This window comes from Pyxicephalus adspersus, chromosome Z, assembly GCF_032062135.1.
Source record: "Pyxicephalus adspersus chromosome Z, UCB_Pads_2.0, whole genome shotgun sequence".
Taxonomy (NCBI): domain Eukaryota; kingdom Metazoa; phylum Chordata; class Amphibia; order Anura; family Pyxicephalidae; genus Pyxicephalus; species Pyxicephalus adspersus.
Genome location: NC_092871.1, coordinates 42,034,589 through 42,055,248, shown reverse-complemented (window position 1 = coordinate 42,055,248; position 20,660 = coordinate 42,034,589). Strand labels below are relative to the sequence as shown.

The following is a 20,660-nucleotide window of genomic DNA, read 5'->3' as shown; positions in this document are numbered from 1 at the left end:
CTTTCAGGTGGTGATGCTGCAGCCCAAGTGTTTATTGATATTGAGTCTCATCCCATTTTCTTCTCATTTGTATTGGTACAACTATCATGTCATGTTAAAAACTAATAAAGAAAAGCTGATATTGGAGAGAGGAGTAGGGATCATCCTGTTGAAATTCTTGGCTCTACTGCCTAATGCTGGAATTTGCCGCCTTGTAAAAGACCATTTAAATATAAGAAAATAACATTTTTGCATATATTTGCAAAATACAACTTAAATGGAAGAAAATTACATTTTGCACATTAAAACATTAACAAGGGCAATATTTATGACTTTTGAGGAAATGTTAAGAAATAAGCAGGAATTGTTTCTAGAACAGTAAAAACCATCAGCAGCAAAACCTGGCAAGGTTTTTTCTTTAGGGGGGGGTGGATGTTGTAAAACACTGCCATAATATTGTGGCCAGTAACGCCAATAGCCAATACCGAGGGTTTTACTTAGATCCACTGACTTCAATGCTGTTTTTTTTCTATTGCAGTCAGTGACACCAATACTGGGGAATATGTGCTTGTGCATTTGTAGTATATTGAAAAAATGCAAGTATTGTATGTAACAACCCAAAATTTTTGAATAGTGTGCCTGTAAGGCCCTGGTCAATACCAGTGTTCTCTAGACACCAGTCCCCCAATCTAACACTGCAGTCTTCACCTATAGCAGCCCCCGATCAGCCTAGGGAGACTGGTTGCGTCTCCCAGCACTCGGTTGCCCCCAGGACTAAGTGCACAAGGGAGGGTGTCTGGGGATAGGCCGGCAGCTGACCAGGAGCCCACAGATACACAGTACAGGAATTACCAGGGAATGCGGAAACAGGCCGAAGTCAAACACAAGAGATCAGTCCACCAAACGAGGTACAAAGGAAAAGGCACAAGCAGAGTTGAGATTATCTTTTGAACATGTAATTACATAGCATTTTCCAACATATACAACATTTTTTTACATATATTTTTGACCATAACCAAAATTATTTTCACAAACACAACAAAGTGTGTAAATTTTTGCTTTCCTTTATCACAAGAAAAAAAGAAAAAGAAATCAAACATTTTGCTCAAGACATACTTATAACACTCCTTTTCATTTATGAAATCATCTTTTACAAGAAAATGTTTCTCCTTTTCCATAAATCAAATTTCAGGTATCTTGAAAATTTTCAGTGTTTAGAACTGCCCTGCCCTGTGGTACAGAGGACAGTAATATCGTCCATGTATGCGCAAATTTTGGCGGACTGACCACCACCCCTTGATATGGGGCTCCCCGGATTATCTTGTCCTTTGTTAGTGATGACAGAAGTGGTTCCAAGGCACAGATATAAAGAAGAGGTGAAAGAAGGCATCCTTGTTTAACTCCGGACTTGAGTTGAACATCATCCGATGCCATTGTGCCATAAGTGACAGAATAAAATGACCTGACCTTTGTTTCTGCAGGCAGTAGATATTCTTTTTGTTCACTTTGAGTTTTTCCACTAGGAATTGGTCCACATGTTTTTGCAAGGGGAACGTTCCTCTTTAATTCTTCAGCACCAGAATTCTGAAGGACTGGCGAACTTTCCCATCCTTATCACTTGCATATGAGATAATAAGGCCTCTCCTTATAAGGTCTTCCTCCAAGATGCAAAATGAGCTGAAAAAGATAAATTACACAGAAATAAATCCTGGTAGCAGTCACTCCTCATAAATTTTCAAATAGCCAGTCCCAATAGCCAGATGGGGAGCTTGATGTACCCCCCAAGGCTGAGTCAGGCTAATCCCCTGCTGATCCTCCAGCACAGATAAGCCCAGCTAAATGCTATAACAGGCACTGGTGACTAAGAGCAGAGAGGCTTTAGGCTGAGTCTATATGGACGGTTTAAAAAACGCATATAAACGTTCCTACCACGTTTATATACGTTTTCATGCACTTTTAAAAGCGTTTAAAAGCTTGACTTTGAGATCGGTATATATTTTTTTTTCAGGAAAAGGCTCCCTCTGCGCATGCCCGAGATGCATGGGCATGGGCAGAAAGAGCACCCAAGAGCCTCCTAGGATGCGTGATGTAGGTATCCCGGGAGGCTTTGCACTCCTATTTTTTCTCAATCGCCTAGGCATCTGTCTCTGAGCCGACAAGTCGGGGGGCCCCATCTTCACCTCTTTTTCCTGTTTTTTCTTCCAACCTCACCTGACGCAGGCGCGGGATCAGGTGACGTAGGTTTAAAAAAATGCGCATGTGTGAGATCGGCAAATTTTTTTTTTCACAAAAGGGCTCCTTCTGCCCGTGCATGCACAGAAGGAGCACCTAAGAGCCTCCTTGGATGTGTCCTACTGTTTTCTCTAAACCAAAAACATATCAGTGCTGGATTCAGGTATGTTTTTGATTTCTACAGAAATTATAAAGTACTGTATTAGTTATGTGGTTATATATATATATATATGGCAGAATAATTACATTTACCTGGCTGAAATCTATATTATTAGAAGTACACTCTAGATGCATTATTCAAGATCCATTTCAGTATTTATTAGCTTTATTTTATGACTCATCATCTATGATAAAAAAATTTAATAACTATATTCATAATGCAGCCCACTGCTTAATCTTTCTACTGAAAGAGTATTTTCTCTCCCACACTTTCTGGTTTATTCCAAATTGTTAGAAGGTATGGCAGCTTGGATGAATATAAAAAATTAATTAAATCAGTTAAACAAAAACTGTTCAGATGGTGGAGGCATGCACTATGGGGTTCTTTAAAAAGCTCCACAAGTACTTGTGATTTTAGAAATGTTTGTCATTTTCGGACTGACATTGATTACTGTTCATTATATTTCAAGGTCATTATTATTACAAAATATAGGGGACCACACATGTTGGGGGGGGGGGGGGGGGGTTAAATCAAAATGTTTTTACAAAGTGGTGCTCTATGTGGCTGAATACTAAAAAACAAGTAATCTGACATTCCTTTTAACATTCCCTGATGGGAATAAAGAATAAATTACTACCAGATACTACTAGGATTCCCTGTTTTATAAATAGAGCCCTAAGCACTGAAAATGAAATCATGCCCTGTGATTGGATGACTATATAATCTGGTAATAGAGTATAGGAGTACAGGGTAGTTTAGTATGATAGTTGCAAGCCTAAAAAAGGTGTGGACAAAAATACTAATTGGAAAAAGACTAGAATAACATAGTTAGAAAGAGTTATGTAGTTTAGGTAACAAAAAGCAATATATTGACGCATGCAGCACATAATAAATAGGTGCCTGCCAGACTATCTTTGGCATCTACAATAAATTAGTTCCTAGCAATTTCTAGGATTAGAATGTACAGCTTTTGTATACAGAATGCACTGATCATTGAGAGCAGAATTAAAAAGACAAAAATGAAAAATAGAGATTAAAAAAAATGGTATAGGCTTCCTAATTCACTTGCTGGGAGCAAAGAAAATACTGTACATGGTACACTCCTGTATAGCAGAGTCTATGACTCCCCGCCAATGCTCATGCTTGGGGATAAGCTATACATGCACCTAGCTCTGTCTCATGGAAGTAAGAAAAGAACTTTGAGCCCTGTGTAAGCCATGACTAGAGTAACTTGGAAATTAAATTGAGCTTCCTATCTACTTCTGGTGGCTAATTTAGCCAGTTGGTAGGTGAAGGAAGGATGAGTATGAATTGTTTAAGGACCTGGCATTGAGGAAACATTTTAAACTGCATTGGCAAAGCTCAGCTTTATATCAACCTTCATTTAGAAAATTACCTACTTTGTTACAAAAAATCTTGATATAAAACAGGTATGCTTTAAATCCCCCCATGTAGAAAATTAGCTTAGAAAGGGAACAGGGAACACATTGTTTTACATGAGTTTTACCCTGTTCAGCCAGTGAAGGAGCAATATATGTGAAAAAATGAAAATATTTGATAAAGCCTGTGAATAAATTTTGCACTTTTGGGTAAAACAAGTGTGAGACTGAATGGGACATGTGAAAAAAATACTTTCCAGAGATATGTAATATAAAATGCCCCATCTACACAGTCTTAATTTCCTCCACATGCGATGCTCCAGCTGTTGTTTGAGCTAAGGTGAGCAAAGATGTGAGATGATCATCTTATGATGACCCATTCCAGCCAGACTGAGCAAATATTTTTTTTACTGTCAGCATCAAAAGTGATAGAAGATCATGACAACCAGTGCCAAGAAGGAGCCATCATTCATTCAGATTTTGAATGTCTGTGATAATTATTAGTGTACCTGTACCATGTGCTGGTATGGTTCCATGATTTTATTAGCCTCTCATATCGGTTTAAGTTCAGAGATATTGACTAATGCAAACCTTATGGAGATTTATGTTTCCTGTATTCATGTTTAAAATTTTCTGAACAAAGAATACCTGGAAACACTCAGATTACAAAGGTAGGGTCCTCTCCTCCTCTTGTGCCATTGTACTTGTCTTATACGCAGGTTTGTCATTTGCATTCCCTATTTATTGTATCGCAATGCATAATATGTTGGCATTTTACAACAAAAAGTCTTAACAGTAACTTGAGCCGTATGGAGCACTAAACATGAATGTTACCTCTATGTTATGTCTAAAACTGTTGCAAGCTTTTAAATGGAGATAAACATGCAACTCCTTGCTCTGCTCTTACAATTACACAGTGGGCCTCTACATTCTATTATTATTATTATTAATAATATTAATAAACAGGATTTATATAGTGCCAACATATTAGGCAGCACTGTACATTAAATAGGGATTGCAAATGACAGAATAATACAGGCAGTGAGGATCCTGCCCCGAAGAGCTTACAATCCAGTAGGATATAGGCTAAATGCTTGGGGTAAAAGGAATACATTGAAATTCATAACTTATTTCACATTCTTCCATTCTTTCTTTCTCTCCCAAAACTGTTTAATTTGTGCACTAGTGCCTTCCCACATGTCAAGAGTATTGCCAGATGCCAGGGGAGAGAAGAATAAACAAGTATTTTATAATTATACCTTTACCTACCTTTAACCCCAACCAAACTATCATTTACTGTTGCAGGGACCCCACACCTGCTTGGTTCAATTCAACATGTGATGTGCATGTGAAATTATCCATATTTTTTTCAACATTTAATTATTACAATTTAAAAACCATAAAATGATATTATCACAACATGAAATTCACATATACAAACAAGATTGGTTCCATAATGCTTTTCAACCTGAACCTGTTTCACGGATCAAGTCCACTTCTTGGAGAGAAGACACATTGGGCCTGACAATCAAACATAAACATCACCATATATAATACAATCAACCTAATGTAATGCTCACCTTATCAAGCAGAGCTATATCCCAAACATACCCCCCATTGGCCCAACCTGACATCCAAACCAAAGGGGCAGCAAATCAGAAGCTCAGCACCCATGGAGTGTCAAATAAATGTGTAGCCAGTTATCAGTTATACTTTATCCTGAATCTACAAACAACAATCATCAAATATCAAAGTATAATTGATAATTGGCTACACATTTATTTGACACTGTGGGTGCAGAGCGTTTGATTTGCTGCCCCTCCATTTGTGACCCTAATGCCAAGTATGAGGGAATATTTGGACTATTTCTTGCAGAATTTCCAGGAAGCACAGTGATGTCACTCCCCACCCTAATGTGTCAGCTCTATTGCAAGCATTTTCTTTGTGCATTTCTACCCTGCACAGCCTTTGCATCAAAACAGTTCTGTCCCAGCCCTGCATACTATACTTTTTGGTGGACAGCCCCAGCTATTCAGGCTTAGGAAATGAATAATGTCAGGGTACATATATACAGTAGTCCATGCCAGACTCATTTCAGACAAAGGCTGTGCAGGGTAAGGCAGGGAAGTATTGTAATGATTTCTGGCGTTGGGCCAAAGTAAAGTATTTTACAGTGTAAGCTTCACAAAGAGGGACGCTTTAAAAACATTATCACTTTTAAAAGTTTCCAAAAATTAAATTACTGGTTGTTGGTAATACTTTGTGTATGCAGGGTAAAGTTGATGGTTTAATCCCTTGCAGCAGAACATGGTAACATTACCTTTCACTACATTCAGGGGAAAAAGATTTATTGCCATTGGGATGTTGTTGTAAGTGAAAATGTATTTTTTCAAAATGGGCCTTTGTGTTGTAGTATTTAAAACATTCACTTTTTATACAGTATATAGGGGTACAACTAGGGGTAAATGTGTGCCTTCTATACAGAACGATGGCTCATGTTATACTTAACAATGCTACTTTAAGCTTATTCCACTGTTATTTAATACGACTACACCCACAGCCCCAATGCACTGCAAGGCCATGTAGCTCCAATGCACATCCAGTGCAGCATACTGCAATGCATGATAATGCACTACCATGCATTGATGTGTCCTATCATAAAAACTACTGCATGTTCATTCTTAATTCCTGTGCACTTTTAGAAATGCATTATTAACATAAAATCTGCATGGAGTTTGCAGGTTCCCCCATGTGTGGGGGTTTCCTCTGGGTACTCCATTTTCCTCCACATTCCAAAACATGCATTTTAAGTGTACCTCTATCAGAGAATTATCACTTTACATGAAAGAGTAGACTAACCTTTTATGTTAAGTAAAAATTTGGTTTGTTTGTATTTTTTTTTGCAACACCCTTTAAAAAAAAAAATATGTCACACATCCTGGGAGGCTCTTTGGTGCTCCTTCTGTGCATGCCAGAGCATCTCAGGCATATGCAAAAGGAGCCCTTTCATCAGAAGGGGAAAAAATTCCTGATCTCTTGCATGCACAGTGAGATCGGCGAGTTTTTTTCCCATCTACGTCACCCGATCTCGCGCCTGGGTCGGGTGACGTAGGAAGAAGAACCCGGAAGAAAAGAAGATGGCGGCGCCCAGCGTGCCGGCCCAAAGACCAATGCTGGGACGACGCAGGACCTGTTGGAAGAGACCTCCGGACTGACCAGGATTGAAGGTAAGTGTATTTTTTTGTTTTGGGTGATGTTTGAGTTTACTTCCTCTAAGTTAATTGGCTTCTCCCCGAATTTGACCTTAGACTGTGGTAATGAAAAATGACCATGGTAGGGACATTGGATTGTGAGCTCCCTTTGAGGAACTAGTAACTTTGTACAGCGCTACATAATATGTTAGTGCTATATAAATACAAGTATTAATAATAATTATAATAAGATGGACTGCGTTAACGCACGTGATTGAGTTAAATGCAGAGCCAAAGGGAAGTGTGAATATGTTTATCCGATGTGATAGGGAAATGAATGAAGGTGTACATTATATGACATTCCATGATGAGAAGTTCATCATGTGTATTAGAAGGCTGCCCATGTCACGAGTCAGCATCTGCTGAGTTTCCCAGTTTCTCCTCTCCCGGGTACGTCATAGAAAAAGGCAGAGCTACGGGAGGAGGTGACATGTGATGTCAGCCCATGCTTTGATATCAAGCGCTCATATAGCACCGGACCCAACACCCAGCGCTCTCCGGGACCATCAGCCCGGGGATGTACAATACAGACAACCCGACCCCCCCCCCATGATAACGAGACTGACAGCAGCAAAATAGAGCCCATCTAATCTGAATTCTTCTAAACAAAGGGGCGGGGCTATAACCTTTTCAATGATAGGGCATTCATCCTGTCCATCACTACCGCCTGTCCTTTTGCCCGCCTCATCCCGGGTCTGATTCTGCACGATGCGGAGGAGAATTGGGAAGCAAAGAGGGTTGTTCAATGACAGTCTGCGGTTCCTTCCAAAATCCCTCTGTGTATGTGACTGCAGAAAAGAGCAAGCTTAGTCCAGCGACAGGGAGAGCAGATCGGGGCAACACAGAGGAGGCAGGTAAATACAGAAGAGTGCCAGCCTCTGGCACCCCATCATATACACTGCCAACCTCTGGCACTCCATCATATACACTGCCAGCCTCTGGCACCCCATCATATACACCGCCAACCTCTGGCACCCCATCATATACACCGCGAGCCTCTGGCCATCATATACACTGCCAGCCCCTGGCACCCCATTATATACACCGCCAGCCTGTGGCACCCCATCATATACACCCCCAGCCTCTGGCACCCCATCACATACACCCCCAGCCTCTGGCACCCCATCACATACACTGCCAGCATCTGGCACCCCATCATATACACTGCCAGCCTCTGTCACCCCATCATATACACTGCCAACCTCTGGCACCCCATCATATACACTGCCAACCTCTGGCACCCCATCATATACCCTGCAAGCCTCTGGCACCCCAACATATACACCCTCAGCCTCCGGCACCCCAACATATACACCCCCAGCCTCTGGCACTCCATCATATACACCGCCAGCCCCTGGCACCCCATCATATACACCCCCAGCCTCTGGCACCCCATCATATACACCTCCAACCTGTAGCACCCCAACATATACACCGCCAACCTCTGGCACCCCATCATATACACTGCCAGCCTCTGGCACCTCATCACATACACCCCCAGCCCCTGGCACCTCATCACATACACCCCCAGCCTCTGGCACCCCATCACATACACTGCCAGCCTCTGGCACCCCATCATATACACTGCCGGTTTTTGGCACCCCATCATATACACTGCCAGCCTCTGGCACCCCATCATATACACCGCCAACCTCTGGCACCCCATCATATACACCGCGAGCCTCTGGCACCCCAACATATACACCCCCAGCCTCCGGCACCCCATCACATACACTGTCAGCCTCTGGCACCTCATAATATAGACTGCCAGCCTCTGGTACTTTATCATATACACTGCCAGGCTATAGAGATTATAATTCTTACACACTTTAAATGGGTGTATCTTGGTACTAGGGTTGCTGACTCTGTAATACTTTCATATATCACTGTCCGGTTGTTCTATTTTAGTAATGCTGTAGTTATTCTACGTAAGGAGGCAACAGTAGTATTTGACTTGATAAATAACAAAAATGTTATTGGTGATCACCACACTGCACTGAACTTTAATTTACAGATGCATATATATATTTAGATATATATTTAGATATTTGTTTAGCTAGAATTTTTTGATAGACAATTCACAGTACTGTAGCAGTAATGTGTAATTGTATAAATATTAAAATGTACTTTTACCAAATAACTAAAACAGATGATTGTAATGTGTTTGGTAGCGTTCACATTTAAAAGGAAAAGCAGGACATCCTCTATAGTGGTTGTTAAAGGGTTTTTTTCTATTACCATGAAACTGATTTTGGATTTGACTCGTGCTGCTTTCCAAAGAAGGGTAAAAAAAAAAAAAACCTTCCAGTATAGTTTTCTTGGTAGCAGAATATAGTTTCCTGTAAATATTGGGGAACTTTTTTTCTGTGTTTGTCTATTGGCATGATTAATTGTATTCCTGAGTAGTGAAGGCAATTAATTTATGTTTGTCAATAAAATATCCATATTAATAGAAACAAATCAGGATCAAGTGAATTTGTTACTTTGAGTCTTTGACCTCAATTTTTATTTATACTAAAATTAGTGACTTTCCTGTGATTTTCGTGCTGGTTCAAAATTAGTAGTTGGCAAACAAACTTTTACCAATACTAGTCAATTAGCATTTTCACCAGAAAGCCAGCGGTGGAGGGCGGCCATCATTTTCTCATTATATGTTGTGCATTAGGGAATAATGATATGACCTCACTGGTACACACAGTCCTTGGGTGGTTTTGTGTTTTCTGCTGTAGACTGGTCCACATGCTACCGGATGTTACAAGTGAAGCAGAATTCATATAGCACATTTGCATTGGCTCTGCTGAGACATTATAAATCCCTTCCCAGGGGGAACTTCAACACAGAACATTTTAACCCAATAACGTGTCACAGATCCCCTTTGTTATTGAAGATCAAAGTTTCACTGTGTGCTGTTCAAAAAAGAAATGTAGAATTTGTAACGTAGGAACTAAAAAGTTTCTGTGGAAACTTTGTAAAGGATGGGGTGATGTGCCCATCCTATAGGCCACTCAGGACACTCCATGCAGGATCTTCTTGGGATACTTAGCATTTGCTGGGATTCTGCCAGAAATGTCACAATTCCCTGATTTCAATGGGTGAAATCCATGGCTAAGGCAAGCATATAAGAAGTATCAGGACATCTCCCCAATGGGGACACAGTAATAAAAGACATTCAATATTTGCCCATAAAACTGAAAAGATGCCAGAAAAAAGGGTGTCATACAGAGGGATCATTAAAAAGTAAAACATGGTTCTAACTATTGTCAACCCCCAACCAATAGAGGGTTTTTCCTTTTTTTCTTCTGTATTTTGTAGAAGATCATACAAACTTGCTTTGCTACTATCTGTATTGTGTAGCCTGCATGCCACTGCACAATGTCTTGTCAAATTTCAGATTTCTGTTTTTTGTTGGTTTCAGATTCTTTCACCTTAATTGGGAGCATATCTGTAGCCTGGTAATAGGTATTTTAGTATATGTGAATGTGTGTGCATCCAAAGAATTGTGTAGTAAAGAGAACAAATTGCACCAGGTGCAGTTATCTGTTTTCGCTGAAGAAGTGAAAGTAGAACTATGGCCTGCCAATGAAAACCACACATGAACAAAACCAGTGTGAAAATTCAGATTCAGTTTTCTTCTAGTAATAGCAAAGTCCCACAAATACCAGTTTATTCTGTGTGGTTGATGTTGTCATGTATGCTGTGCCTGCTTGCAGTTAGAAGATGTTGCAGGGGTTGTGATTATCAGCCATGTCACTGGTAATTCACAAGCCTGTCCATCAGCACATATGCAAAACCAGTCCTGTCAACTGCTTCATAGATTGTCTGAAACTTTCCTATTGTAGGTTTGCCGTGTTTGGGTGGGAGGGGGAGCGTCTGAGCATGAGTAAAGGTGGATTTGGCTCATTCAGAGCTAGTAGGGAAGATTTTTACTTTTTATCGGTCACAATCTCTAAAGGGGTGGATTAGTTTGCCATATATTAACCTGTTGTGGCTGGTAAAATGGGACAAAGGGCTATGATAATGGTGATAATGGGTAATGTAGACAGCACGCATACTGCTGGTTACATCATGTGATAGAAGTTAGGTACAATCATGGAACTGACTACGTTTTTAACATCATATTTTGGTCAGACAGGAGTCATTAGAGTTGGTTGAAACAATTATAACTGGAGTGGTGTATGCCACAGATGACATCATGGAAAATCCCTATACATAGGTAACTTGTTCTGTCAACTCGCTACAAACACTTGCTCTCTACGGATGTACAGGACGTTCTGAAGAGTCTTATAATTGTGTGGAGGGTGACTCTTGTGTAAGGGATAATGAAATGGCAGATGTTATTGCCGAGGGGTAATACCCAGATGAGGAGGCCAAAGTTTTGTTCCATTAATGCCTCCTGCAAGACATATCTTGGCACAAAATGTCAAGGATTTCAATAAGTCGACTGATGCTGTGATGCTTTTCAACAACATTAGTGACATCTTTTTTAAAATTTTGAAAAATCCTTTATTGTTTATTTGGTCTTCCTGGAGCTTGTTTGTTGAATGTATTTTATGAGTGATTGTGATTTTAGAGTTGTTTGTATATACAGTTTCTTGTTGATGAATCTCATTTCTGCTTGAAAGTTTAGTTTTTATTATTTCATATGATCATGATTTACTCCAAAACTTTTTTATTAAATCTGCTTGATCATTACCTGTGAAATTGTGGTCAACTATAAATGGCCAGTCTGCAGAAGTTTGTTAAAATTTGGCAATAAAATGAGTAATGTAACTTCTCATCTTTGCTACTGTAGTTAGGCTCATGTTTGATGTGTTTTTGTCAGGTGTCAAATTCTCATATACCTGACATGGCAAGTTCTTAAAGAGGAACTAAACTCAAAATTACCCCGTAACAACAAAAATACACTTACCTTCCATCCCGCAGGGCAGTCTTATCCATCCGGAGGTCTCTTCTATCAGGTCTTGGGTCTTCCCAGCATCCGTCTTCGGGCCGGTGCTCTGGGCGCTGCCATCTTCTCTTCTTTTTCCGGCTTTTTCTTCCTACGCCACCTAACCCAGGCACAAGAAAGAGTGACATAGATGGGAAAAAACATGCCAAACTCACTGCGCATGCATGAGATCTGCATTTTTTTTTTCTTTTTGACAAAAGGGCTTAGGCATGTACAGAAGGAGCATCCAAGAGCTTCCCAGGATGTGTGATGTAGGTATCAAGGGAGGCTCTGCACTCCCATTCATTTTCGATTGCCTAGGCAATTAGGGAGGCTGTGTTGCACCCTTTTTTTTTTTTAATAAAAAAAATAATAAATAATAAATAAAAATAATAAAAAAAGGATGTTGCACTTAAAAAACAAAAAAAGAAACATAATTTTTAATGTACATAAAAGGTTTGTCTACCCTTTTATGTAAAGTGAAAATTCCGAGTTTAGGTAGGCTTTAAGGTCCCACACTTACAACATGCTGCTTTTGTGAAATGTGGGGAATGCTTTATAATACAACATTATAAATACATGTGAATCTGGGTTGTTTAAAAATACTTTCAATACAGCAAAAAAGGGAAATTCTCAACAAGTGGGTAAACTAGTTTTTGCTGGGGAAATTTTCCTTGTGTGGACTGGGTTCTTTTTTCTGTCTCGCTAAGGGTAACAGTTTATCTTAAATGTTGCCATTTGTAACACAAGAAACGTGTAGTGAATGTACAAAGTCAGACCACCCTAAAACCTTGCAAGTTTTTTTTTTGTTGATAGCAGCCTTAGAGAACATTTAGTAGCTGTAATTTTGTTGATTCTTTGGCTACTCTGTTTTTTTGGGCTTTGTCATGAAATGGAAACAAGAACCAGAGTGTTTAGATTTACATTGCTGTTTCATAATATAGTTTAGTCAATTTTGGCTTTTTTTGTTTCTTTTCATTGAGCACTGTACCACAGCTTGCTTGTTCTAGGTCCGTTCTTGTTTTCTTTTCCTGGTTTCTGCTTGCAACATATACCTTTTTTTGTTGTTGTTTCTAGGACAAGAAAAAACCCAATGTAAGCACTAGAATGACTTCATTGTAATCTAAAGATTGTTTGTGAGCTAAACAAGCAATCAGAAGCTTTTTTTCACTTCATCGGGCTTGTCACTTTTAAATAATCCCCATCGTCATATAAAGGCGGTGATCTGCTGGTGAAACTTTTTTAGAAATAGGCCCCTTGGTAATATTGATGACCAGTACTTGGAGAGTGCTGAGTATTTTTCGTGATGCTTAGTGACTGAAAAGAAATGTGGGGGAGCAGATATATGCTTGATATATGATGCTTAGTAGGGGGGAGAGTTGTGAATGGCTTTTTTCTGTTCTGCACTCGGCACAAAAAAAAACAGAATAACAACACAATTAAAGCCCCTACTTTTAAATTCAATAAATCTTATTTAGAAATGTAAAAAGTATGTCAAATTATTTGACCGTTAGGATTATTTTATATATTTTTTTTTTATGTTTTCCAGGAATTTATTTTATCAGCCTCATGGAATGTACCCTGCAAGAGATTGGATTTCAAACATGAAAAGAATCTTGCATTCATTTGACAATGTCATTAAATTCATATAACTGATTGCGTTAAAATACCAAAGTGATCTCTGGTCATCTGCAAAACGTGATGACGGCCTGGTCTATGGTAAGAAAACTGGAAATGGAAAAGAAGAGGCCGTCCAAAGAAGAGAGGGCGGCTGCAAGTGAGATGGAATATGAAATGGGAGACTGCAGTGGAGAATCTGATGAATGGACCAGCTCTGAGAGTGAAGCAGAACAGCAGGGAGGAAAAAATGCCATTAGCAGCTATGTTAACACCCTTTTTCAAGGCATAGACATTTCTAGCAAGCCACACAGACAGCTTTGCAGATCCCCTTGCCTAGACCGTCCCAGCTTCTCTCAAAGCAGTATCCAAGTTCCCCTTGAACAACCAGCAAAGACAGAATATTCTAAGAGTAGTCTAGACAGAGAATATCAAGCAAAAATGGACTTTGCCCTAAAGTTGGGCTATAGTGGAGAACAAATCCAAGCTGTTCTTAACAAGTTAGGAGCAGATGCTCTTATTAATGATGTCCTAGCTGAGCTTGTGAGACTAGGCAACAAGGGGGATTCTGAGGCACAGACTAGTGGAAGCAGTCTGAGTAGCAGCAGTCTTGTACCTAGAGGCCCTTGCACCAAAGAGATAACAAGTCCTGAACTGTCTTTAGAAGATGAAGTTGTTGACAATTCAGATAACCTCAGACCAATTGTCATTGATGGAAGCAATGTAGCCATGAGGTTGGTAAACTTATCTATGTTAAATAAATAATTTATTGTAACGTCTATTAACAGCAAACATTTGTCTGCCTTGAAATCAATGCTTTGTTTCATTGAAGTATGGTTTTGTATATTGGTAATTAGAAGAATATCTCAGTGACTTCATGCAGCTTCAGAATAAGCAATACTATCGCTATAGTGCCTAACCCTTCCGACTGTCCCTGGAAATATTCATTAACCATTATTTCCAACAACAGTGAATCTAGCTTCTTTATGGGACTTAAATGTACATTCAAATATGTGTATTTTATACATAGGTCTTCCCAGCTACATATGTAATTGCATAATAAAAATACAAACACAAATATTGTATGATTTTGCATACATAATTAAAAAATCTTTTTAATAACATTGGACAAATACTCCAATCTGCATTTATCTTTAAAAATGTCATACTATGTACCGTATTTTTCGCCGTATAAGACGCTCCAGAATATAAGACGCACCCAATTTTAAAGGAGGAAAATCTAGAAAAAAAGATTCTGAAAGATTATTCCCCTTCTGATCACTCATGTGCTATTCATACCGGTATTCCCCTTCTGATCACTCATCTACAATTTAAAAAAAAAAAATTTCATGAAAACCTGTAACGCTTTTGGTACAGAAATCTAGACCTCAGTGTAACGCTCAGGTGGTTAAAATGCCCTAACCTCCCCATGTAGTGTCCCATGACATCATTACATTGGCTGCAAAATTTTTATCCTCAGGAGGAGTCCACAGACTCTACCAGTCTCTGTGACTAATGAGTGTGGGGAGGACAGGGACCAATCTCTCTTGCTCTCATAGCTCAGCACAGTCACCCTGCTTATCTATGGTGCCATACATAGATCTCATATTCTACAAGCAAAGTGTACATTATAACGGACAGACAACCCTTCATCCCTGCCATTTACTAAAATTTAAACAACCCTCCCTCCTCTGTTAACACTGAATTTTGGGTAAACCTAAAATTTGCTTTATAAAATGACTCCTTTTGTGCTAAATTTGTCTCCAAACTGATTTTTACCCTTTTCAGTTCTCCACTGTCACTGCTGACTAGTGTTGTTGTTCGAATTCGGGTCGACCCGGCCCGAATTTTGTTGGATTCGACGCCCCGAATTCGACCCTCCCACAATGCCTAGGGACCTCCCCCATGATGCCTAGGGCCCTCCAATAACAGCAGGGATCCTCGCCTCCATGTTTGTTGTGGCAGGCAGCCGATTGGCTGTCTGTCACTGCATGCCACACAGGCAGCCATTGGCCTATAAAAGGCCAGGACGTGCCTGCATTTACCACTCCTGACAGAGATTTGCTAGCATCACAACCTCTCTGTGCTGCTTGGCTTGCTTTGTCAAAGTAAAAAAATGTGCTTTACTTAGACTGTGTCACACTCACACTATTAGTCAGATAGATTGTTGGATTGTACTGTATTGGTGCAGTCCTGAAATCTACTGTACTCAGATAGGTAGAGTGTTTCACTGTTAGCTAGACAGATAGCTAGATAGCTAGATAGATAGATTGATATATAGATAGATAGATAGATAGATAGATAGATAGATAGATAGTCAGTCAGTGCGTTACATACAAGCAGCCAGAGGCAGGGTAAAAAAAATACAGATATTTAATTCTGATACCACTTGCAATCTATCAAAATGAACAGAAAAATTTCTGTAAAAAAAATACAGATATTTAATTTTGATACCACTTGCAATCTATCAAAATAAATATAAAAATTTCTTTATTTCTGTAAAAAAAATACAGATATTTCATTCTGATACCACTTGCAATCTATCAAAATGAACAGAAAAATTTCTGTATTTCTGTAAAAAAAATACAGATATTTCATTCTGATACCACTTGCAATCTATCAAATAAGCCAAAATGACTTCTGTATTTCTGTAAAAAAAATACAGATATTTATTTTTGATACCACTTGCTATCTATCCAAAAGGACAGAAAAATGTATGTATTTCTCTACTAAAAATATAAATATTTAAATATGAATCACAGCTCCATTACAAGTGATATAGGCCTCAAAGTTCATAGAGGCAGAGGGCCCTAAGGGAGATGCTCGGTAAAAAAAATTAGCCAGTTACACAGCTCCATTGCAAGTTATAAACCTCAGAGACAGAGTAGAGGTAGAGGGCCACTAGGGTGAGTAGTAGAAGGAGATGCCGAAGGCTGTGAACGTGCTCTTCCCATCAAGATGTCCGTGCAGCAGTTGATGACTAATCAGTACACTCTGCAGAGGGGGTGTTAAAGTCATTGCTGATCCAAGCCTTATTCATTTTAATAAAAGTGATTCGGTCGACATTTTCCACGGAGAGCCGAATCCCCTTGTCACTCACTACGCCCCTTAGCTGCACTGAACGCTCTTTCAGATAACACACTTGCGGTCGGGTAGGCAAGGATCTGAATAGCATGTTCTGCCAGCTCCGGCCACTGCTCAAGCTTGGATACCCAGTAGCCCAGTGAGTCCTGGCTTTGCAGGTTGCAGATATCCCATGCTGAGCTCAGGTATTCCTGCACCATGACTGAGTACCGCTGCTGAGTGTCATTGGCAATTGCTGCACGACTGGCAGCTTGCTTCCGCTGAAAAAAAGCCTGCATAGTTTGGCTTAGATGACCTCTGCCGCCCATGCCGACCTCTACCGCTGCTTAAAGCAGTGGTTTGGCTCCCATGGCTGGTGGAACTGCCATAGGGATCCCTGCTGCTGCTGCTGTTGGCAGCCGGAAAGGCTGAGCACAAGTCCCTTACAAGCACTTCTTGCTAGTGCTGCATTTTAGGTCCCCTGTATTGGGGCAAGATCAGTTGTTGTATTTCAGGCTGGTAACGTGGATCCAATAAAGTCAGTCTTTATTTTTATGTGTTGAATGATTGAATTTTTGGCTTTGCACTCTTGCATGAAGGCTGTCATGTGGCTCAAACTACCCACAGCTGAGGTAATTCTGGACCCACACTCCTGTGGGTCAAACAGCAGCACAGGGTCGTCCTTCTCCTCCTCCTCCGCCTGGTCTTGCCATCTACGGAACATGCCGCCTTGTGTTTGGGTGGATGGATGCCCTCTACCCTCAATATCCTCCTCTGCCCCTTCTTCCCCTTCTCCCATGCCTGCAATGTCCACCTCATCCTCTTCCACCTCCTCTTCCTGGATTTGTGATGCACTATGTCTAGTAGGCACGTATGTCCGAGATGATGTTTGAAACGTCTCTTGATGCAGCGTCCGTTCTGTGTCGTGTCCGAGATCCACCATCATCTGTTCCAGCAGGCATATGATGGGGATGGTGTCACTGACACAGGCCTGATCTCTGCTGATCATCCCGGTGGCCTCTTCAAAAGGTGACAATACAGTGCACAAGTCCTCAATTTGCAGCCACTCTGCAGGGCTGAAGAAAGGTAGTGTAGGTATACGTCTAAAACGAACAGACTCTGCCACATAATCCACCACCGCTTTGTGTTGTTCAGCCAGCCGCTGCAGCATGTAAAAGGTGGAATTCCAACGTGTGGCCACATCACAAATTAACCGGTGCGCTGATTTTTCTGTAAATCCGCCAATCTAGCACTGGCTGTGTACGACCGGCGGAAATGCGCTGACAACTTTCTGGCCTTCAGCAACAGCGCCTGGAGGCCTGGGCAATTCCTAAGGAAGCTATGTACTATCGGGTTCATGATGTGAGCCAGGCAAGGTACGTGTGTGAGTTTCCCACAACGCAGGGCTGCCTTCAGATTTGCCCTATTGTCACACACAACCTTGCCTGGCTGAAGTCTGTTACCCATATGTCCTCCTGCTCCCGCAAGGCACTTAGAATGGCTGCGCCCGTGTGGCAGACGGAACCCAGGCTTTGCAACCTCAGAACTGCGTGACAACGTCTGAATTGTGCACCGAGATAGCAAACTGCAGGTTGTTGCTGGTGGTTAACAGATGCTGCCGAATAGGAGGTGCTTGGTCTCCACCGCAAAGTGTCCCTGGAGGAAGAGCTTGAGGCACCAGAGTCAAAGGAAGAGGTGGAAGTGGAGATTGAGGAGGAAATTGCATGGCGATGTGCTCTGGGCGGAGGTAGGTATGCAGACCTTGCTGCATACTGTGCATGCAGTCAGGGAGGGTACCCTGCCTCTGGCTGCGTGTATGTAACACACTGACTATCTATCTATCTATCTATCCATCTATCTAACTGTGAAACACTCTACCTGAGTACAGTAGATTTCAGGACTGCACCAATACAGTACAAGGAAGCAGCGACCTTTTGGAGCCAGTTTGAAAAACCCACCTGGACCACCTGTTTATTCGGCTCACCGAGGTGCTGAGCCCCAAATGTCTGGTGATATGCAACATGTTCATGTCTGTTGGATTCAAAGCTGGTGAAGTGCCAATACCTAATGTGCGCTGGGACATCATAGAAGGGAATTTCTACAGCGCCACACTGGCAGATTTGCACCAATTGGATGTGATTGACGTGCACTTGCACTTACGCTTCGAGCTGCGCTCCAGGGTTAAAGATGCCACCCACTCGAATCAGCTGGCTCATCGGAAGTATACCTGCATCCTGATGGCTCATATTGATCAAGCCTGGGGCGTGCAGCAGAAACAGCAGGAAGAGGAGGCGGTGGGCTCTGAGACGGAGCGTGGACAGCATTGGTAACTGGCATCTAGAGCTGGGTACTGGGCAGGCGGCAGCAGTAACAGCATGAGGAGGAGGTGGTGGGCCCTGAGACGGAGCAAGGACGGCATTAGAGGTTGAGGCCATCACCTATATGGGGAGTGTAGAGCAGTCCCCGCTCCATCTCAGAGCCCACCGCCTCCTCCTCCTGCTGCTGCCACGTGTCACTTGTAACTTATAACAGAGCTGTGTAGCTGGCTAATTTTTTGACTGAAAGACCCCCCTCAGAGACCTCTGCCTGTACTCTGAAGCCTGTGAATGGTTTGGAACGGAGCAGTGAAACCTGGTGGCTAATTTTTGGACCAGTAGAACCCCCTCATGCCCCTCTCTGCCTCTACTCGGAGACTGTATAAAATCCGGCATGTTCCCTTGACCGCCCCATAAAATGGCCTTGCCAGCAACAGAAAAAAGACTTCCTTATTTTTTTTTTTTTACTTGTACAGTGTTGTGCAGAGCTGGGGGAGTCTTGACATGTCTTTTTAAATGTATTTATAGGCTGTAGAAGCTCTACACAGTCTAGAAAAACAACCCGAATTTTTCCCCCATTGACTTTATCGGAGTTCCAATTCGACGTTCGATCACCCGAATAATTATGCATTATTCGTCCGAATAGCGGTCGAACGAATAGTGAGCTATTCGACCAACACTACTGCTGACAACACAATAAGTTACGAAGCTTAGCTCCTTTGTATTGTGCCTCTGTTTATGCAGTCATTACTTTTGATTTCTTCGCGTGTAAGCTTAGCAGAAGTATGTGTGAAATATACGCCATGACAGCTGAGTAATAAACTTCAGCAAGGACAAGGAATTTCTCAGCACTGCCTCTCACACACCATATCAGCACATAGGAATTTGCATGCAGAAGAAAATGTTAGGAAAACCCAAATATGACGTTGAGACAAGACAGAAAACAAATAACTTAAAGTGAAGGGCTAAGGCAGTGCAGGTGTTAAGGAGTAAGCTGGATGATCCTGTTAGTCAGCAAGATGGGGAATGAGGTGGGCTCAAGATACCTGCTGCAACTTCTAATGCATGTTGTGTGGAAGTCACAATAAGCAGAGAATGGGACTAATCTCGTTTAGTACAGGAAAGAATTGTATATATGTAATTAACCTTTAATAAAAGTTTACATTACTTAACATTTTATTTCTCCCTACTGTCAGTTCTAATTGGTTAACTGTTGGTTAACTTTTTAATTTGACATTACAGAAGCTCAGATGTATGTAACAGCCTGAAGCTTGTTAGTTTTCCCATGGTTGCAACCCCAAGAAAATGTGTTTTGATACTGCATGCAGTTTATCAGGCTTACAGAATGCACAGATACAATCCAGTCCACGTTAAAGCTTTAGGTGTATGTGAAAACCTTCATCCCAATACAGCAGAAATATGATTATAACAGAATTAAAGGGAAGTTTGTGTCTTTATTCCCTTTTTTTTTTGTTTTTTTATCCAGCCATGGCAATAAAGAAGTCTTCTCATGCCGAGGAATACAGTTGGCTGTGGAATGGTTTCTGGAGAAAGGCCACAAAGACATCACTGTTTTTGTACCAGCCTGGAGGAAGGAACAGTCTCGACCTGATGCCCCAATTACAGGTACGATGGAGAATAATATGTGTCTAAAAGTACACTTCCAAGCCTTGTATACAAACACTTTATTACAATAATCAGAACTTTTAAGGGATCTATAATATATTAATTGTATAA

General features: G+C 41.0%; 1 protein-coding gene across 2 annotated transcripts in view; it reads left to right on the top strand.

Annotated features, from left to right (window-relative positions):
• Positions 1–20,660, top strand: part of ZC3H12B (zinc finger CCCH-type containing 12B) — a 39,806-nt gene that overhangs the window by 11,370 nt on the left and 7,776 nt on the right. Inside the window, exons 1-3 of one of the 2 annotated variants that reach the window (XM_072430972.1) lie at positions 7,551–7,855; positions 13,478–14,279; positions 20,410–20,549. In XM_072430972.1, the coding sequence (XP_072287073.1) occupies positions 13,630–14,279; positions 20,410–20,549 (790 nt within the window). In that variant the 5' untranslated portion in view covers positions 7,551–7,855; positions 13,478–13,629. Of the gene's footprint in view, positions 1–7,550; positions 7,856–13,477; positions 14,280–20,409; positions 20,550–20,660 lie in introns of those variants that run through there. The other variant, XM_072430973.1, reaches the window with a different exon arrangement.